This window comes from Erinaceus europaeus, chromosome 2 (genome assembly GCF_950295315.1).
Source record: "Erinaceus europaeus chromosome 2, mEriEur2.1, whole genome shotgun sequence".
Taxonomy (NCBI): domain Eukaryota; kingdom Metazoa; phylum Chordata; class Mammalia; order Eulipotyphla; family Erinaceidae; genus Erinaceus; species Erinaceus europaeus.
Window position 1 is genome coordinate 98,817,582 of NC_080163.1, and position 22,594 is coordinate 98,840,175.

The following is a 22,594-nucleotide window of genomic DNA, read 5'->3' on the forward strand; positions in this document are numbered from 1 at the left end:
GCTGAAGGGTTGTCATTCCACACGTGAAGTCTTTGGATACAGCCTGAGGTGAAGCATGTTGAGGTGGCAATTGTTGCTTTGGTTAGGTTGTGATCGGCGGATGCAATATTATTTGGTTTGGATTGGGAGATGCATACGGGAAAGTGGGCCCTATCCAAGGGTTCCAGGACTGGGGGAAGTAGGGGCTCTATAGTGAAGATGTGAGGTTCCTGCTGTCTTAGGGTTCAAAAAGACAATCGATAGTTAATTGGGTTAACTTTGAAAAGTCCGTTTGTTATGGTGTGCTGTACAGTATCCAGTATCTTGTATATAGCTGTGCTATTGGATGCTTCTAATCTACTTGGTCTAGGCTTTTGAGAGAGTCCGCATATCAAATACATAGCCTATATATTAAAAAGATTCAGTTTGTCTTTTGAGAAACTTTGAGACATACAATTGATTTCCCCCTCTCATATTAATTAACTACTGATTTATATGTCTACATTTTGCTAAGAGTGTACATAAACACCATTCCCACCACCAAAGGACTGTGACCCATCCCTCCCACCCACTCCCACCCCCCATTGGCCCAGGAAGCTGCATGTCTACCCCTCACCACTGGGTTTTTACTTTGGTGCCCTACTTACAATTTGATCAGGTCCTGCTTTTAGTTTCCCTTTCAGATCTTCTTAGTCAGCTTCTGTTGATGATTGGGATCATCCCATACTCATCTTTATCTTTCTGACTTAGTTCACTTAACATAATTCCTTCTAGCTCTGTCCAAGATGGGTCAGAGAAGGTGGGTTCATTGTTTTTGATAGCTGCATAGTATTCCATTGTGTATATATACCACAGCTTTCTGAGAAAGCTGTGATATATATATCCCCATTTTTTGTAGAGTTTTAAACATGAATGGGTGTTGGATTTTGTCAAAGGCTTTATCTGCATCTATTGAGATAATCATGTGGTTTTTGGCTTTGCTTTTATTGATGTGGTGAATGACATTGATTGACTTATGGATGTTGAACCAGTTTTGCATTCCTTCGATGAATCTCACTTGGTCTTGATGAACAATCTTTTTTATGTGCTCCTGTATCCGGTTGGCCAAGATCTTGTTTAATATTTTGGCATCTATGTTCATCAGAGATCGTGGTCTGTAGTTTTCCTTTTTTGTTGTGTCCCTATGAGTTTTTGGTATCAGGGTGATGGTGGCTTCATAGAATGTGGAAGGAAGTATTCCTGTTTCTTCAATCTTATGGAAAAGCTTAAGAAGTATGGGTTCCTGAAAGTTTTGTAGAATTCATTTGTGAAGCCATCTGGTCCAGGACTTTTGTTGTTGGGGAAAACCTAAAGTTAATTTACTTTCTTGCTATACCCAATCTTTTAAATTACGCGTGTGCACGTGTGTGTGTGTGTGTGTGTGTGTGTGTGTGTGTGTGTGTGTGTGTGTGTGTGATAGAGACAGAAATTGAAAGTAATGGGGATGATAAGAGAGTGATAAAGACAGCTGTAGCATTTCTTCACTGCTCATGAAGCTTTTCCTCTGAATGTGCAGACAGGGGGCTTAACCTGGGTCCTTTGTGCACTGTTATATGTGTGCTCAACCAAGTGTACCTCCTCCTGACTCCTTGATGATTATTTCTACTCATTAGTCTTTTTGATTGTGACTATGTCTCCAGTATTAGAAAAGTTATATTTTATGTAAGCCATGTACTTTTAAGCTCATATTTTATACCTTTTGTCTTCCGTGTGTATATCACTTTAGGAATATCGCCATTCAACTGCTTTCAAATAAATACTTCGGCAATCTAGTTTGCGTAACCTACAATTCAGTCCATTCACTTAATTCTTGTAATACAAGAATTATTTTTAAAATACACAATTACATTATTTTGTACAGATTGATATTCACTCATAGTAGTCTTAATCTTTTCCCATAATCTACATGCTTTTTACCTATTTTGAAGCCATTAATTACTGTCATATTTTGTAGTCTTTCTATACAGTTACATGTTGATCTAACCTATTTTCTGCATCTTGCTTTCTTTTCAGAATAACTCACATATTTTAAGCAGTAGCATTATGGTAATATTCACCTCCCAGAGCCCCATCCCCCAGGGAAAAGACAGAAACAGGTTGGGGGCATGCATCCACCTGCCAATGTCCATGTTTAGCAGAGAAGCAACTTCAGAATCCAGAACTTCCATCTTCAGCATCCCATAAAGAATTTTGTTCTATAATCCCAGAGAGGAATAAAGAATAAGGATGCTGCCAGTGGAGGGGATGGGACTTACAACCCTGTTGTATGGAACTGTACAGAATTGAACCCCTGTTATCTTATAATCACGTTAGCCACTATTAAATCACTTACACAAAAATAATATAAAATATATTGTATCATTAATCAAGACCTCTACCCTCTTGTCACATAAAAGTTCAGAATGTGATAAGTGTACTAGAAGTCACTACATTTGCTTAGATAAATCTCCATATACAATATCTCTGTCCAAATGGTAGTAGGATTTTAAATAAGTTTATATTTTTTAGAAGTTTAAAACCAGCGTCTATGTTGTGGCATATCTGTTTGCGTGCATATGTATGTGTGAAGGCCCAGGTTAAAACTCCATTCACCACTTACAGGGGTAGGGTGGAACGAAGCTTCACAAGTGGTAAGGCAGGTATGTAGATAACTTTTTCTCTCTCCTTCTATGCCTCCCCCTCCCTTTCAATTTTACTCAGTCCTTTCTAATAAAATTAAAGGAAGAAGGAAAGAAATGGTTTCCAGGGCTGGTAGATTCACTGTACAGCCACCAAGTCCCTAAGATAACCCTGGTGGGGGGTGGGGAAGGGTTTAAACTACTAAACTCTCAAATAGTAAATGCAACTGGAACAAAAATATCTCTAAACTGGAGGTCCCTCGATGTCTAATTTATGAACCTAACCTTGTATAGTACCTGAGAGCACTGGATACTTCCTCTGTTCAGCATAGTTCCTCTCACTGGAACATGAAATATTAAAATTTCAGAGAAATAATTTTTTATGGCTTCAGAACAATTTTTCCTTACATGAAAATGTACTTCATCAAATATAAAATGCCTGGTGTTTTAAATATATAATTGAGATTTTTCTATGGCTGTTATTTTCCTTATCATTTTCCACATTTATTACAGGAAATTTTTCCTAGGGAAGAAAGTGAACTGACCCACAAGGCCTATTTTACATATGGCTACCAAAAAAAAAAAAGGCCTTATCTTAATAAAATACTAATCTCCCTTTATTGAGGAGATTAATGGTGTACAGCAAATAAAGTTAATGGGTAAAATGTATCAATTTTATGAAAAACATTCTCATCTCCAGTCTAGATCATCCTCTACCATAATGCATAATAACCTGAAAGACCCTAGCCTCTACTCCCAGAATCCTTTGCTTTGGTGAAATACACCAATCCAGTCCAAATTCTAATTTGTATTTCCCTTTTCTGTTATATTTTTCTCAACTTCTGTTTATGGGTGAGATCATCCCATCTTTAGTCTTATCTTTCTCGATTATCTCACTTAACATGATTGCTTTACTCCTATGAAAAGCAGTCAGAATTTTCAGAGGCTAGAAATGAAATTACTTAGCTTTTTGTTTGTTTGTATCCTACAGGTAGCTGGCCTATTACAGAGCATAACCTATAAACATGTTTATATACCATTCTTTCTTTGGTTCTTCCTTCTGTTTATCATTTGTGCTTCACAGCTCTGAGATGACTTTTTCAAATAGGAAATGGGGGGTGGGGGTAAAAAAAACATAGTACCAAAGTTTCTTTAGTTCAGTGGGGGCCAGGCTAAATATTAGTTATAAATGTAAAAAATAAAGAATAAAGATAAAGAATAGGAAAGCTATCAGGGGAGGGGATGGGATATGGAGATCTGCTGATGGGAACTATGTGGAGTTGTGCCCCTCTTATCCTGTGGTTTTGTCAATGAAGAAGAAGAAGAAGAAGAAGAAGAAGAAGAAGAAGAAGAAGAAGAAGAAGAAGAAGAAGAAGAAGAAGAAGAAGAAGAAGAAGAAGAAGAAGAAGAAGAAAGCTTTCCCAGGAGGCTCCCGAAGATGGCGGAGGGGCAGGTCTTGATTCTTGATGGCCAAGGCCATCTCCTGGGCCGCCTGGAGGCCATCGTGGCCAGGTAGGTGCTGCTGGGCTGAAAGGTGGTGGTTGTGCTCTGTGAGGGTATCAACATTTCTTGCAATTTCTACAGGAACAAGCTGAAATACCTGGCCTTTCTCTGCAAGCGGATGAACATCAACCCCTCCCGTGGCCCCTACCACTTCTGAGCCCCCAGCCGTGTCTTCTGGAGTACCCTGCGAGGCATACTGCCTCACAAAACCAAGTAGGGCCAGGCTGCCCTGGACCGTCTGAAGGTGTTTGACTGCATCCCGCCTCCATATGACAAGAAAAAGTGGATGGTGGTTCCGGCTGCCCGTAAGGTTGTGCGTCTGAAGCCAACGAGAAAGTTTGCCTATCTGGAGCGCTTGGCTCATGAAGTGAGCTAAAAGTACCAGGCAGTGACAGCCACTGTGGAGGAGAAGCTTAAGGAGAAGGCCAAGGTGCATTACCACAAGAAGAAGCAGCTCGTGAAGCTATAGAAACAGGCAGAGAAGAATGCCAAAAAGAAAATCTGCAAGTTCACAGAGGTCCTTAAGACCCATGGACTCCTGCTCTGAGCCCAATAAATAAACTTGACTATTTGCTCAAAAAAAAGAAAGAAAGAAAAAATAAAAGAAAGAAAATAAACATAACAAAGCAGTGCAATTTCCAAGTCAGCTATTTGCCCTCACTCTTTAAATAGCTCTTTTATTCTAGGTTAAAACAACAATTACACTGGAATTATATAGCACATTTTATGTTGTTATTTTCAGGATTCAGATGAAATCTAAATGTTTATCATGACTCCAAGATGGCAGAGGAAAGGATGAAAAAATTTCTATCCCCTTTAATGTCAGATTCCTTTCTGTGCTTTCCACTGTACTGTGGTAAGTCTATATTAGGTTTCAGTGAAAATAAAGGAAATCATAAACCCTGAGAGAATTGTGAGTTGCTCACAGGAATATATAGATGCCCTTAGTAGGGCTGGATCAGAGTAATGGGTTGGGTTTAAGCAAACCTGTAATTACACATAGATCCAGCGACATAAGACCTTTAAATCTGAGGAGCTGATTAGCTAACTGGCAATTGAGATGTCAGAAATTTTGTGGAGGACTTGAAACCTGTGAATCAAATCACCAAGGCTGTGGTTGATTATAGGAACTGATAGTTTCTAGAAAATATTACATTGTATACATTATAGCACACATATATAATATGTAGTATGTTATATAATATGCAATATAGTGTCTTGTGAAGTTATAGAATATATGTCATAGGGAAAATAATTCCATAGTACATGAACTTACAAAATTATGTAATATAAAATAATGTATAAGTACATATAAATTAAATAGATACAAATGTATATAGAAATAATCAAGAGAATAAGGTAACAAAATAGATGAACTACAGAAAACAGTACAAGGGAGAGATAGAAATATAAATGAGGCAGAAAATAGAATTAGCAAGATTGAGGAAGAATTAGAGACAACTAAAAAAGAAGTTAGAGATCTCAAAAAGATATTAAGAGATACTGAAAACAACAACAAAGACCTGTGGGATCACTTCAAAAGAAATAATATATGCATTATAGACCTACCAGAGGAAGAAAGAGAGGGAGGGGAATAAAGCATTCTTCAGGACATAATAGATGAGAACTTCCCTATTCTAGAAAAGATGGAAGACGTAAATGTTCGGGAAACATAGAGGGTCCCAAACAGAGCTAACCCAGACTTCAAGACACATCATATTTAGAGTGGAAAGTAATAAGGATAAAGAAAGGAACCTGAAGGCTGCAAGGGAAAAACAGTCACCTACAGAGGAAAACCCATAAAATTAGCTGAAAAGTTCTTCAAACACTAAAGGACAGAAGGGAATGGCAAGATATCTATTGAGTGCTCAATGAGAAAGGCTTTCAATCAAAACTGCTGTATCCAGATAGACTGTCATTCAGACTAGATGGAGGCATAATAACCTTCTCAGACAAGCAACACTTGAAGGAATCAACTATCACCGAGCCTGCCCTGAAAAAAGTTATGAAATGTGTCCTATAAACAGATAACCAAAACCATGCCATGTATCAGAACACTAAAAAAAGTTAGAATAATGGCATCAAAATAGCTTCAATCTATCATACCAATAAATGTCAATGGACTTAATTCACCTATTAAAAGGCACAGAGTAGGAAGATGGATCAGAAAACAAAATCCAACCATATATTGTCTGCAGAAATCCCACCTAACTAGACAAGACAAATACAGACTCAGAATGAAAGGATGGAAAACTACCATACAAGCCAATGGACCACAAAAAGGGGCAGGAACAGCTATTTGTATATCTGATATGATAGACTTTAAAATAAATAAAATTTAAAAAGATAAGGATAGATATTACTTAGTGCTCAGAAGATAAATCAATCACAAGGACCTAATGATAATTAGCATCTGTGTACCCAAGGAGAGGCCATCTAAATATATCAGACATATACTAAAAGAGTTATAGCAATATGGTAATAGTAGGGGACATCAACACCCCACTCTCTCAACTTGACAGATCATCCAGGCAGAAAAACAATAAAGAAACAAGGGAGCTAAATGAAGAGACAGATTAACTATTACTGTTGAACATTTTCTGAGTAAAAAAGGGTGATTTTTTTGTTGTTTTCAACCCATCTTGGATGGAGCTTGAAGAAATCATTTTAAGTGAAATAAATCAGAAGCAGAAGGATGAATGTGGGATGATCTCATTCACAGGAATAAGTTGAAAAACAAGATCAGAAGAGAAAACACTAAGCAGAATGTGGACTGCTGTATTGCATCAAAGTAAAAGAGTCCGAGGTGGGGGTGGGGGGGAGTTCAGGTCATGAAACAGGATGGCAAAGGACCTAGTGGGGGGCTGTATTGTTGTGTGGAAAAATAAGAAATGTTATACATGTACAAACTATTGTATTTACTGTCCACTATAAGACACTAATCCCTAAATAAAGAAAAAAATGAAAAATAACTGACACAACTAACCTCAAAGAGTATCAAGACTTCCAATTGCACTTCAGTTACCTTATTGGCAAAAGGAAATAGGGAGCAAATTTGCTATAGAAGTTTCTGATCTTTAAAATTCTCATTCCCTGTGTGACAAAGTTAGAGAACAAAGAAATGTGTTTTAAACCAAGATATAGCAAAGTGAATACACATATACACCATCTATGAGCTATGCCTTTGCTTCAGAGACAGAGAGTCTAATTACATAAAAAAATAATCCAAAATTGCTGAGTAGAAATATGCTAAAACATGCCAAAAATATTTCCTGAATTGTTTAATGGAGAATACTTATGAATCCAAACAATGAAAAATCTCTGGGATTTTCTGTCAATGAAAGTTGACACATGTTGCAAAATTACTATTTCAGGGAATCAAGAACTTAATACATAGAAAATTCATAATTTTTGGGATTTCTGTCTTTGTGATTTCTGTGTTTGCAATACTTTCTGGTTCATAGATGCTGGTTTTTCTATTTTAGGTGCAACTGAAGATTTTTCTTTCACTTTAGGCTGATTACTTTCTTTTGTATCAATAATCTCTATGTGCTTGGTCAATTTTGTCTCTCTGGTGTCTTTAGTTTCTTTCCTCTTATTTGTCTCTGTGATGCCTTTGGTATCATTTATTTTTATTGTTTCATGGGTCTTTTTCATCTCTTCATCTTCAGCCTCCTTCATTAATTTTCTTGTTTCACAGTACTTCAAACCAGTCGAAATTAATGCAACTATCAAAAAAAGTACTAAACGAAGCAACCAAAATTGTTTCATAAATGTGTTAGTTATTTGGGGGGCTGGGCCGCTATCAACACTACCTCCAAGACCTGGATGCTCACAGTTGGGGGGACTCCATCCAAAATTACAGTGGCAATGGTCTTTATTGTTGCAGACTCCATTCATTTTACAGAATTCACTTGAACAAGGACTTGTCAGATCTGACATAGGGACACACTTCCTTTCAATGCAGATATGCTCTGCACCACATTCTGTGCCATCTTTCACTTCACCAATATCAGGAATAGTCATCCCAAAATGGAAGTCAGTGCCCCAGCAGGCGATGCCATCAAGAGAGGTCCAATGCACAGTACTGTGATTACTCAGAAGAGGAATTTTATCCACGTTCACACACTGAACCCTTCCACACAGTATATCTTTAGCTTTACATCGTACATACGTATGTTCATCTAGACCACAGTGACCAAAGCGGTCACCTCGTGTATTCATCTCTTGGTAGCATCTGTCATTTGCATTCTTGGCTCCATTACCAAAAATTTTCCCACACTGTTCATCACGATTATTGCATCTCTTTTCATAGCAGTAACCACCTGGGCATGGCGTGCCCCCCTGCACATACACATCCTCTGGACAAAGATAGGATGTCCCATTGCACCATTCTGAGAGATCACATATGTTTTCGGCTGCTCTACACACTGTGCCTGCTGGCAAGATCTTGCAGTCTTTGCAGCAAAGCCCAGAAGCACAGTTAGCCCCAGGTCTCAGAGTACAGTTTGACTGACAACATGGATCTTTTGCACACAACTTTAAGGAGCCACAGTCACATTCTTCTTGTGGCTCAGTCACATGGTTTCCACAGCGTGGGTATTTGAAGAGTTGATCATGCTTTGGTGGACTGAAAAAGCACTTTCCTTCATCTGTGGTAAGAGTCCAAAATGAAGAATAACTGCAGTTGCTGAATTTCGTTGCATCAGATCTACTTGGCATCATTATGCAGTCTATATCACCACATGTACATAAGTTATTATCATGATACATCCCCATGTTGTGACCCAGTTCATGTGACACAATAAAGGCAAATTCTTGAAGCTTGTCATTCATAAAACTGTCAACTCCACAGTTATAGTCATCATTACAAATTGATGCTATAAAGGCTAAGCCAAGCACTCCTTGGAAATACATCTTTACAAAAAGATGAACAATATCATGTGGCACACGATTAGCAAAGCTGGTTTTCTTCCATGTGCAAAAATTTGTTAACATAGGGCTGATGTCGCTAGGTAATACCATGGCATTTTGGTTAGTCCAGACCTCAATTCCAGTTAAAATCACCTCCACATCCACTGATTTTAGAAAGAAATCTATTCCATTCAGAACAGTGCATACATCTGCATACACACTTGAGATATTGCTGTTGCTATGGAGATACCTGTTGTGATCCACCACCACTGCCAGTTCTAAATACCGCCTGTGGGTCCACCAGCCTTCATACCCACTCTGCATCAAAGTGGAATTGTCACTCTCCAGAGACTTTAGCTGCCATTCTATTTCTTCATCTGTCAATCCACATCTCAAGGGTGGGGATGTATCCTCACGTTCCATCCTATACACCAGGTGTTCAAATGTACTAGAACGATTTCGAGGTTTGATTTCATAAGCAATGTCATGTATCTGGAGCATTCCTCTAAAACCACCAAAACAGCTACTCAGGGCTACGAGGGACTCTGGGTCTCCCTCCACATATCCATGGTAGAAACAGTCACTCTGGACAAAGGGCTGGTCCTCAAGGAGGGCACCCTGGTCTGTGTAGGTGAACACTGGCATGTGTCTAGCCAGCAAATTCTTGTTGACTTTCATGTGGAGGATGTGTGTCTGGCCTCCAAAATGCAAACTGTAAGAGGTCCAGCCTGGGGGCCTCATGCTTCCACCAGTGCCTGTTATCTTCAAGGGTGTCACCACTTCTGGGATTCCTTGACTTTGAGAGTGCCCAAAGTGGGACAGTCCACAATGGAATAGAAAGATCTTCATCCAGAACAGCAGGGCTGTATGTATCATATGTACCAAGGCTTCAGCCACAGCTATTATGGAGCCTGCATTTGGATCCATTGCTGACAGAGATTGGGAGCAGGGCAGGGAGCATCACTATTCTATCTTTTCCCTCTGAGCAGGCTTTGTGTAGTGATGACCATGGATGACTGTCCTCTGTCAATATCTCATCATCAAAACAGTAATCCTTAAACCTATACAAAAAAAGGGACAGAGACAGCATTAGGATTATAAACATATCAGGTGAGGAGGATTTTAAAATCATGAGATCAACATGATTATTATTTTGCTCAAGATATATTACCATATGTATTAAATTTACTGTTAGTAAACCCACTGCCAAATAATTTAATTACAACAATAACTATCTATTGCCTTCTTAAACTCTATGATAGCAGGAGCCACCAACTTCCTCTACCTATATTTCCCCTGCTAATGGAACCTCTAGGGTGGGGCTCACTTTTTCACATGCTTCTCTAGATTCATACCAAATGACTCTACATCTGTTGATGCCATCCTTATCAATGCAATGCATACCACCTCGGCATGCATCATTTCAGATTATGTCCAGAGATGTCAAGCATGGAATGTCAACCTTTCAGACTCATTACTCAGGTGAAGCCGTTCCTTTCTCATAGGATTCTCTTATTCCATTTTGGCTGATTCACTTCCTAACAAAGCCCTCAAACCTAGATATAGACTAGGGCCCATGAGATAAGGCATATGCAATCATGTATCCTTAAATTAGGGCAAAATATATACTGAAAGGAAAAGTGCACAATAATCTGCATTGAGTCAATAAATGAAACAAGCAAGTAGACCTAAAAAGACACCATAAAGTTCACAATGAAGTAGTGTCTACTTAGACCTAGATACTCCTCTCTCTTACTTCCTATTACACTTCCCTCAGTCACTCCAAAGTTAACCTTATCAAAGTAAACACTAAAAAAAAGCTGAATAAGGATAAAAGATTGACATACTTTAATGATGACTCTTTAGTTACTATCAGGCCACCCCAATATCTGGGGCCTTAGTCAGGGAATCCTGACATTCCCACACAGACATGATGGGCCTAGACCTTGAATAGATCCCTCTCTCCATTGTCACTGGTCACCTCCATCAGTAACAGAATAGATCTCTTTGTGGCCCCCTATGGGACCTAGCCCTCAGTGTGGATCAACAATGGTAGAGAATGTTCCATCCTTCAAAGGGAGGCTGGATAACACCTTATCTACCACCTGAGGAAGATGGCATCCTAAGTTTGGGAAAGCTTGGAATGCTCTTACTCATGACCTCATAATGCGAGCTCATGTCTACAGGGATGCAGAGTTTGCAAAGGATCCTAAGCTGAATATGGAACCCAGGATCATATTGATAGAGTTTACAGTCAACAATGTTTATACGCCTTTCCCATATTTGGAAGTTACTCTCTTCCCTAATCCAGCTTTCTAGCCCATTTTCCAACCATGACATCATCTCTCCAGACAATAGTTTGGGTCCAACTGCATATCAGATATCAGGCTTAGGAAAAAAAGTAATATAGTTGTGGGCCCTTTGAAATATAAAGTAGGCCTACCAGCTATTTTTAAAACAGAGACCCAAAACTTCATCTGCAATATTCCAACCTTTAGGTTCATGATTAGTCAACAATTTGTCCTGCTTTACATGTTAACTCTTCTTTTAGGTACCAGGTTCCAGATGATACCATGATGACAACTGGACTTCCCTGGGCAGATGAATATGTCCACCAATATGTCCTAGAGCCTTGCTTCCCTAGAGCCCGCCCCACTAGGGAAAGAGAGAGAGAGGCTGGGAGTATGGATTGACCTGTCAACACCTATGTTCAGTGGGAAAGCATTTACAGAAGCCAGACTTTCCACCTTCTGTATCCCATAATGATCTTGGGTCCATACTCCCAGAGGGATAAAGAATAGAAAAGCTATCATGGGAGGAGATAGAATATGAAGTTCTGCTGGTGGGAATTGTGTGGAGTTGTACCCCTCTTATCCTATGGTTTTTGTCAGTGTTTTCTAAGTAAAATTTGAAAAATGAATAAATTTACTTTGAAATAATGGTGAGATATAATGACATTAAGTGTATAAATGAATGATGATTCCACAGGTTGAGACTTATTGAAGAAGGTCAGGATCCAAGTTGTGTTTCATGCTGTTATCTTTCTATAAAAATATGTATGAACATGTCTATAGTCAGTATATAAAATATAAAGATCAAGATCTTATTGGAAGATATATTTTTCTTGGGTGTAGTCAAATTAAGATTTTATTTGTAGTATCAGTATCAATATTCATATCTTCCTTTATCTTTTCATCACAAATCATTTAGATATTTTGGTTATGAGAGAAGAAAAATCCATTTTTATTTTCATTCATAAACATCCTAACAAATTATTTCTTATTCTGTTCCCTCTCTGAGCTTCTTGTTAAATATGAATTCTGAAACTCCAGTGGTCATGGTAACAATTTCTATCACTAGTATTTTTATACCTAGGATGGTACTCTACTTCAATATCCTATAGACAACAAATGGTGGTTATATATAGTAGGTTTTTGTGTTACTCAGAAGTGTTTGCCTTTGATCATGCTCTAAAAGAACAACATTTGAAAAGAATCCATCAGAAATTGGAAGTAAAAAATTAGGAAGTTACCATTAGAAGTAAAACAATACTAAAGGCAAAGAAAATACTTTCATATATGTAAAGAAAATCAATGAATCCTTAGGGTAAGCTAGTTTGGCGGGGAGGTTTAGCCACTTAGGGCAGCAAAAGCATCATACTTAACATACTTATATAATTTATTTATTTTTCTTTCTATTTTACTTTATAGGACAGAGATACATTGAGAGGGGAAGAGAAGATGATAGATAGATAGATAGATAGATAGATAGATATTAAATTGAGAAATATAGACACTTGAAGACATGCTTCCTTGCTTGTGAAGTATCCATCCTTTAAGTGGGGAGTGGGCCTTGTATATGGTAATAAGTGCTCTCCAACAGATATGCCACTTCCTGGCCCCCAAACTTACAGAATTTAAATTGAATGTGTTCCTCAGTATTCCTTTTTAATGTATTTATTTCACCAGTAAAAATATGTGTATCTTGAGAAACGTAAGTAAATGTATAGGTCCAGATAATTTAGTTATCATAGTCTCAAGTTTGGAATAGTGGTTACAAGAAAGATTTGTTTATCAAAAATGGAGGGCTGGCTTTATCTCTGCATCTTTAAATAGCATATAAAATTTTTCATTTATTAATTTTCTCTGCATGTATCTTTTGATATATGTTTGGCAATTACTGTGAAATAAGTATTACTGCTCTTATGGAAAAAATAAGAGTAACACAGTGTTTCTGAGTGTTACCTCAACCAGTATAAGTCCAACAGAATTATCTAATCATTATAATAGATCAACTTGAAAGAATAAAACCTTAAAAGAGTATTTGAGTCAAACTATATTGTCCTGGCAACATTTTATACAATGGCTCCAGAGACACTGCTCAGAGATATCATGAGATAATATGATATGTGCACTAATGATGGGGTATAGTGACAAAGTAGTGTAAAACCTCAAGTACATTACCAGACACCAGCTTTTAAAAATTATTTTTAATTGCCCAACAGTTTTTACCAATTTCATCTAGCTCTGAATCCTTACTACAGCCTTTTATTTTACTTATACTCTAATTCATTGTTTTCCAAACTATATATAAAAAAATTTAGAACTCAGCTGTGTAGCTATCATCCACAGTTTTTTAAATGGGTTAAGGAACAATAAAGAAAGCTATAGGTCCTCCCCAAAGTCTGAAAAGTGGCTACTAATAGCATATTTGTGTGCGTGTGTCCATGTGTGTACAAGCACAAATTTTTCTCAGCTTTACAGTTAAATTCTCGAGTGACTTACCCCTGGCAGAATTTATGATTCCTACCATCTTTTCTACTTAATGTCTTTATCAATGTTGGTTCAAAATCTTTCTCAATAGATCTTTATTTGATAATTCTGCATAACAAAGGAATTAACAGGTTCTTTTCCTTTCCTTTCTCAGATGATTATGTTCTAGATTTAACTGCTTAGCAACAAGACCCACAATTCTACAGACAATGGCAACTGGCTAAATGCCTTTCATTCCAGCTCTTGTATTTTCATGGAACATTATTTTCAGGCAGGGTTAGGTAGTATAACGGCTATGGAAAGTGTCTCTCAAGCATGAGTCCCAGGTTCAATCTCCTGCACCACTATAAATCAGAGTTGGTCAGTACTCTGGTTAAAACAATAACAACAAAAAAACCCCATTATTTCTAAATATTGTTTAATACAAATAGATCTGACTGTACTCTTTGCCCCTATACTATCTCTCATATGTTCTGGATTTGTTGACTTTAACACTATTGCTCATACTGCTGGTCTGCTTACAAATTATTTTTTCAGCACTGAAGCATATTAAAGAATTTTGGGGATGTAAAGAATATATATAATGTTAGAAAATATGGAATGTAGGACTGATCTCAGGAACTAAGACAAAGTCTGACTCCAAGTTCCACAAAGAGTAGGAAACAGATTAGTTAAGGAAGAGTAAAGCTACAGAATAAACGTTTGATTCAGGATAAGAAAAAGCATTATATGTGTAGTAGAAAACTTAGTTGAAGGACAATAAACTGTTAAGAAGGGAAAGACAGTAATAGATCTCTAAAGAGCATTTTAAAAGCTTCATGTGGTAGAAGGAGATTTATTCTATTTATCCTATTTCCCCCAAGAATTCCATATGTAAGTAATCATATTTAATGTTTAAATATTTCATTTTTATCATTTATTTATTTATTATTGGATAGAGACAGAAATTGAGAGGGGAAGGGGTAATAAAGAAGGAGAGATACAGACACCTGCTGTCCGGCTTCATCACTTGTGAAGTTTCCCCCTATAGGTGGGGACCAGGACCTTGAACCTGGGTCCTTGTGCACTGTAACATGTGTGCTCAACCAGGTGCACCACCGTCTGACCCCCATCTTTTCAAAATTTATTTACTATTTTTCCTGATACAAAATTGACATATTAGAGGGCCCAGGGGGTAGTGCACCTAGTTAAGCACACACACTACAAAATTGATATATAGGGGGCAGAGCAGTAACACACTGAGTTAAACACACATAGTACAAAGCACAAGGACCAGTGCAAGGATCCTGTTTCAAGCCCCCGGCTCCCCACCTGCAGGGTTGCTTCACAAGCACTGAAGAAAGTCTACAGGTATCTTTTTCTGTCCTAGCCAAAAACAACAGAAAAAAAAGAAGGGGGGAGATGGGCGGTAGTGCAGCAGGTTAAGCGCAGGTGGTATAAAGCTCAAGGACTGGCGTAAAGATCCCGGTTCCAGGCCCTGCTCCCCATCTGCAGGGGAGTCGCTTCATAGGTGGTGAAACAGGTCTGCATGTGTCTCTTTTTCTCTCCCTCCTCTGTCTTCCCCTCTCTCCATTTCTCTCTATCCTATTCAAAAACGACATCAATAACAACAACAAAATGACAACTACAATAAAAAACAAGGGCAACAGAAAAGAATAAATAAATATTTAAAAAAACTTGTGTAAGTTTACATTATACAGCATGGTTTGACATACATAATATGGCATAATCAGTACAGTAATTTTAGTTAACCTCTTTCATCTCATATGTAAAATTATAAAGATAAATGTGCTTTTCCATTCTGTTGTAACTATAAAAATTTATTTTCATGATTTCTGGGAAAGACGGTGACCATCTAGCAATGCTACCAGTGCCGTGACTAAACTCTGTGAAGTGGAGACGACAAAAGCAACAACAACCCAGGGAGCTACACAGAACATTAATAACTGGAACAAGCTGTAAAACATAAGAACAAACAAACAGAAATAGAGGGAGCAAAGCCCAGGGAACACTGGAGCTGAGATAAAAGCATCTTGGAGGTATAGATTCCTCCCTCAAAGGGTTCCCTGTGCCCTCAACCAATTGAACCCTAAACAGAACTAAAAGAATGAAGGCTACACTGGGAATCTTTCTGCCCTCCAAACCATTCAAACTGCTGGGCTGGCTTCCCTGCATTGGGAATCCACAATACTCCAGAGACCTACTCTGATGGTCTTGCACATCTCCCTGTCTGGATTCACCAGCTCTCTGTCCCCTGCTTTGCCATTTTTTACCTACAAAAACCTACCTGTATATCCAGCTTCAAGAGAGTATCCCTCCCCCAAATAACCAGCCCTATTCAGCCTAGGCCCTGACTCCCAGAAAAGGTATCCTGTACACCCTTCCTGAGGTCAGCACTCCCTACATTTCTCAGTTGCTCCACATGCCTCAAAGACACTGCATCTAGGAAAGGAGCATGCCAACACGCATCACTGACTAAAGAGTGCATTGTCCCATGGGCTCCCAAGGACCACTGAGGGGGCTTATGGTCTGTTAATCTAACTGTCAGAGGTTTCACCTGCTTGGGGTAGGGAAGCGCCCATGCACCTGGGGAGAGGGAATGAGCCTGTCCCATGCCTAGTAGGCAGAGATGCACCAGCTCCAGGGAAGTCCGGCACATCTTGGGGAGGAGGGAACCTGCCCATTTGCCTAACCACAAGTGGCAGATAATCTGACATTCTTGCCAAGACCCTAGGGATACACAGTGAGAGGGCCCCCACCTCTAGCACTAGCCAACAGAGGTCTACATTCAACTGGGCCCTGATGTCTCTGCTGCAGTGGGACACCATTGTCCTTTGCCAATTGTAACACCAAAAACCTGAGCACCCAGTCAGAGACAATAGGCCCCTGCTCTGTCTGTGCAAAGAAACCAGGAACTTCACTCCACTCTCCTGCAACCACTAGACCTTGCCTGCCCTGCATTGGAACCAGTGGTTCTATTTCAGCCAAAATGCCTCAGGTCATTGATTGTCAGAGAAATGCAAATAAAGACAATAATGAGATACCACTTCACTCCTGTGAGAATGTCATACATAATAAAGAAAAGTAACAACAAATGCTGGAGAGGTTGTGGGGCAAAGGAAATGTCCTGCCCTGCTGGTGGAAATGTAAATTGACCTAACTCCTGTGGAAAGCAGTCTGGAGAACTCTCAGAAGGCTAGAAATGGATCTACCCTATGACCTTGTAATCCCTCTCCTAGGTATTCCTTGGTATTTTACATTATCACGTTCCATAATGTTTTATAAACTCTATGAATACAGGGAACATGTCTATATTCTCCACTGCTGTGCTCAGTAACTACATTGTAACTATCTATGAGATCAATAATGAGAAATGAATAGCCGTTTTCAAAAGTTTATTGACTTTGTGTAAATTTGTTGGGTTCTAGATCAGGCTTTCCCAAAATGTGTCAACGTAGCATTTTTTTTTCCTTTTTTTTTGTTTTTTTGTTTTTTGAAGTGAATAAACAGTTAATGAGTAAATCTTCCCCTTCTTCTTCTTCTTCTTTTAGCTTATGTTAGCTTTACTTCATGACCCTCCACATGATTATCTAATAGAGATGAAGAAATATTATCTGGTGGATTTTTGGTGGACTCAAATTAAAGAAGGGTAAGAATTAAGTGTGGAAGGGGAACAAGTACTATAGCATGCATATATATATATATATATATATATATATATATATATATTATAACTATAACTATAAAAAACAAAAACTATAAATCTCAGAGTTCACTCCAAAGCTAATTCTCAACTCTGTAGTTACATCATTTGAATGGATCACCCTGAAGTACTGGGGATCTGCAGAACATGACCATTTTCTAGTAGAATCTTACAGCGTCTTAGCATATTGGTCTGAAGAATATGTACACAAACTTATATACAGAGTATAGTACTAAATAATCACAACTCTTACGGAAATAAAAAAGAATGCTTCTGTCTGAATGATATTCTAAACCAGAGCCGGGTGGTGGCGCACCTGGTTGAGGGTACATGTTACAGTTCTCAAGGACCAGGGTTCAAGCCCCTAGCCCCCACCTGCAAGGGGAAAGCTTTGCAAGTGGTGAAGCAGGGCTGCAGGTGTCTTCCTTTGTCTCTCTCCCTTCTTATCACCCCTTTCCCTCTCAATTTCTGGCTCTCTCTATCCAATAAATAAATAAAGATAAAAAATCAGAAAAAAATAAATGGTGTTCCAAACCTATTTGTCTACTCTTCCTAATTACTGCTTCTATATCCAAAACTATACAGAGGTCTAGAGATAGCTCAGCAGGTAGGATAATAACTTCCTAAGGCACCCCAGCTTTGAACCATCACATGGAGATATGGAGGCCTCTCTCTGTCCCTTTAACTTAAAAAATAAAATAAAATAGAATAATAAAATAAAATAAAATGCTAGCCAGCTGAGAAGTCATGAAATTGCACATGTGTGATGCCCTAGTTCTGTGCAAAAGATACAAACTGGCTGCTTCTGTCTTACTCTAGATCACATATTTCTTTTGGAAAATTTTGTTAGGGAAATGAAAGTTTACAGCAGATGTTGTTACATGAATATCACTCATCTCTTTCTTCTTTTTCTTTCTTTTTTTTTTTTTTTAGTGTAATACATATTAACTTTAAATATGGGCAGCAAGGGCTTGGTACCAAAAACAAAACCTACCCTACACTGGAAGTAGTACAGCTGGCACACACACACACACACACACACACACACACACACACACACACACACACACACACCACAGAGTGGGGTGAAAGAGAAAAAGACAAGTTGAATACAATTTCTTATCTTTGTGTGATAGTTATCTGAGTATCATTCTTACCAGCTTACTTCTTCCACCATGCACTGAATCTATTTCTACTACACAGGTTTGTAAACTTTTTACAAAGTCAAAGAATCTTTTGTGTTTCATCATCTATTATACCATACACAGATATGTGTTTGAGGATCTTAAAATAGATAGGAATGAAACAAGTTACTACAGAAAACAATTAATATAATAAAGTAAGGATGATAATGAAAATCTCAAGCTATTCATTTTTAATTAGTTTTACTATAGGCTGTACTAATAATATAATTGTAAATATGTAGTCTTACTATTTGCAATTTAAAATACGCAACTTTGGTAGTGTGAAAACTTTAAGAAATATTTATGCTTCCCTCATGAGAAATAATCAAACTTTTCCCCCCAATATTGTTCTCTTCAAATTCTCTTAACTACACTGAGGTCAGTTTTCATATAAAAAGTTTCAGAAAAAAAATTACAGTATTTGTTTTCTTATTTGATTCCCCCATAAATTACTGAAATTGAGAATATAAGGGAACTTAATAGAAAATATGTATGTGGTCCGGGAGGTGGCACAGTGATAGGGCTTTGGACTCTCAAGCGTGAGGTCCCAAGTTCGGTCCCCGGCAGCACATATGCCAGAGTGACATCTGGTTCTTTCTTTCTCCTTCTACCTTTATCATAAATAAATAAAATCTTTAAAAAGAAAGAAAATATGTATAAAGAAGTGAATTGCTAACAAAATATCTAGTTAGAAATCTAGTTCATTCATAAATCTCTATTATTGTATGGTGTTTAAATTAAGAGAATGAAGACTATTCAGTTTCTCTGGAACTTACATGATAGTTATGACTAGTAAATCCCATGAAAATAATTTATATTTTTGTTTCATTTAATTGTTTTAAAAGTGGATTTTTATTGTCTGTCTAAATGAATATTTCCAATCCTAAGAAGTTTTCATTCTTTTACGATTTCCTCTGTGAAATATCTCTATAAACAGTAATTACATTGAATAATCAAATAATTTAACCATTATTTTAGTGATTATTTATTCTTTTTAAATTCTAGGCTGATAAATCTTATTTTACATGCTGGCAGAATACCCTGAATGGATTGAAATTAAAATGTTATCATTGAAATTTCCACACATTATTAGAATTTGGTTACTATCATAAACAGCACAGTCAATAATAGAGGAAATACCTTCTTAATTATTTCTGAGTGTTTATCTCCACCTCTACTATTGGGTTCATCTGATTTTCAAATATGGCTTTACTACTGTATTTACTATATTTTGTTTGAAAACCAAAGCTGCCAAGGAAGCTGCAGGTAGATAGAAAGAAATTGAGCAAGAGGGAGATTTAAGTTAATTTTACACATAGAAGGGAAATGTGACTGATTAAAACACAAAATAAAATTATTTTCTTATCTGTATTTCTTAACTACTCTTTTGATTAAAAAAAAAAATGCCTAACTTCTACCATGTTTTTTTCTCTCTAGCTTTAGCAGCAGGATACTCCCTTCCTTAACGGAAGAAGCTTAAAATCACATACTAAGCATTATGAATCACTGTGTCATCAATAGGAGAGGGGAAAAATAGACTGATGTCTCAAGCTTTTTAATGCATAGAATTCAGTTCTGAGTATACATTTTCCTACAATCTAAGCACTTAAGGTTTCAAATTAGTAAACTGATTGTATTTTAACATTGGGCTTAAATTGCGAATACATTTTTAATAATGGCTTTTTTTTCTGAAATATTAAAACACCTGCAATCTTACACCAGGGAGACCAGAAGCAACCAGTCTCATCAGTATATAGGTGGTTCAGTGGGTTAAGCACATATGGCACAAAGAGCAAGGACAAGCATAAGGATCCCAGTTCGAGCCCCCGGTTCCCCACCTGCAGGGAAGTCGCTTCACAGGCAGTAAAGCAACTCTGCAGGTGTCTATCTTTCTCTCCCCCTCTCTGTCTTCCCCTCGTCTCTCCATTTCTTTTTGTCCTATCTACCAACAATGACATCAATAACCACAACAATGTTAAACAACAAGGGCAACAAAAGGGAAAATAAATATTTTTTAAAAGTTGTATCTATTTGTAAATAACGTTAAATGCCATAAATCATGGTAAGGCCTTGTATTGTACAAAATAATTGTCTTTTTCCTTCTTAAACTCTAAGACAGCAAGGAACCTTCCTCATTCTCTATAAAACCTGGAACATGATGGCAGAGGACCTAGTGGGAGTTGTATTGTTATGTGGAAACTGGGAAATGTTATCCATGTACAAACTACTGTATTCATTGTCAACTGTAAAACATTAATTCCCCAATAAAAATTAATGTAAAGAATTAATTTCACACACACATACAAAAAAAAAACATATTTCTCCCAGTCCTGGAAGCTCTGGGGCTTTGCTCATTTTCTTTCATGCTTCCCTTGATCTAGACTATTTGATACTGCATGTACTCATCTCAAGCAAATCAAGGGAACCAGTGTCACTTTGATATGTTTCACTTTAGACTGTATACAGAGACTGCAGGTCTGGGATGTCAAACTTCTAGCTTTACTACTCCGGTAGGACCTTTTCTAGCTCATAGGACTCCTTAATTCTATTTCCAGTGGCATACCTCCTAACAAAATTATGGTACTTAGATATAGACCAGGGTCCATGAGATAGGGTACATGTGCACATGTATACATAAGATAAGGGAAAATATAGACCTTAAAGTAAAAGTGTACAATAGTCTACAGTGACTTCAAAAGTACAGCAAGCAAGTAGAAAGACCTAAAAAAAGATACTATAAAGTACTTGATCAGATATTTTCTAATTTACCTAGATACCCTCCTCAACTACTTCCTATCACTCTAGCTCTAACCCTACCAGATAAAGTAAGGAATACAAAAGCTGGATAAATGCAAGAGACCTGCACAGTTTAATGATGGCCCTTTTGAATACTACCAGGCCACCCCATCTTTTAGGACCCTAGTCAGGGAATCCAGGGATTTCCACATAGATATGATGGGCCTAGACCTCTAACAGACCACTCTCTCCACCATCACTGGTCATCTTCAACAGGAACAACATTATAAACCCTCTTGTGGACCTCTATAGGACAATTCCTTCAATATAGAACAGCAATACTAGAAACTGCCCCACTCTCCAGAGAGACTGTGTCAACATACTCTGCCACTCAAGGAAGACTGTTCCTGAAATAACTGCAGCCTGGAATGTTCCTAGCTACGGCCATGGAAAGTGACCTCAGACAAACAGGGATAGAGACGTCACACAGGCTTGCTCCTGTGTGCTAAATATGAATAGACATGGGCCCTAGGTTAGATTGATGGGGTTTATAGTTAATGGTATTTATATTTTTCCCGTATTTGGAAGCTTCTCTCTGCTCTGATGCAGCTTTCTGATCCTATTCCCAACTCCAACACCATCTCCCCGGACAATACTTTTAGCCCACTTACATGTTAACTGTTGGGCTCAGGCAAAAATTAGTAAAGTCATTGGCTCATTGGAATATAAAATAGACTTCCTTGCTTCTTCCAGAACAAAGATTCCAAATTTCATCTGCTGTATTTTTACCTTTAGGTTCCTGATTATTAAACAACTTGTCTTGCTTTTTAGCCAACAAGTTGCAGTTGCTACCATAATACCAACCTGACTTACCTGGGCATAAGGCCTCACCAATGTGAAATGGGACCCCATCGCCCCAGAGCCCTAGCCCACGAGGGATAGGCCTGTTGATAAAGAAGTTATAAATAGATACAATGGGATATTACTCAGTTGTAAGAAAAGATGCAATCCTGTCTTTTTCTACAGGATAAATGGAATGAGAAGAGATTGTGCTAAAAGAAATAAACCTGAAGGAGAAAGATGAATACAGGATAATATCACTCACGCAGAATCTAAGAAGCAAAACATGTGAAAAGACAGTGTGAA

General features: G+C 37.9%; 1 protein-coding gene and 1 pseudogene across 1 annotated transcript; one reads left to right on the forward strand and one right to left on the reverse strand.

Moving 5' to 3' along the window:
- The first annotated feature begins 4,074 nt into the window (after positions 1–4,074).
- Positions 4,075–4,894, forward strand: LOC103118084 (large ribosomal subunit protein uL13-like; annotated as a pseudogene).
- A 2,535-nt stretch (positions 4,895–7,429) lies between these two features.
- On the reverse strand, positions 7,430–13,937 carry LOC103118099 (disintegrin and metalloproteinase domain-containing protein 20-like). Its single transcript, XM_007528275.2, has 2 exons — positions 13,838–13,937; positions 7,430–10,114 (listed from the first exon to the last, which is right to left on the reverse strand). The coding sequence occupies exon 2, from the start codon at positions 9,978–9,980 to the stop codon at positions 7,542–7,544; it is 2,439 nt and encodes an 812-aa protein (XP_007528337.1). The 5' UTR covers positions 9,981–10,114; positions 13,838–13,937; the 3' UTR covers positions 7,430–7,541.
- Between the last annotated feature and the right edge of the window lie 8,657 nt (positions 13,938–22,594).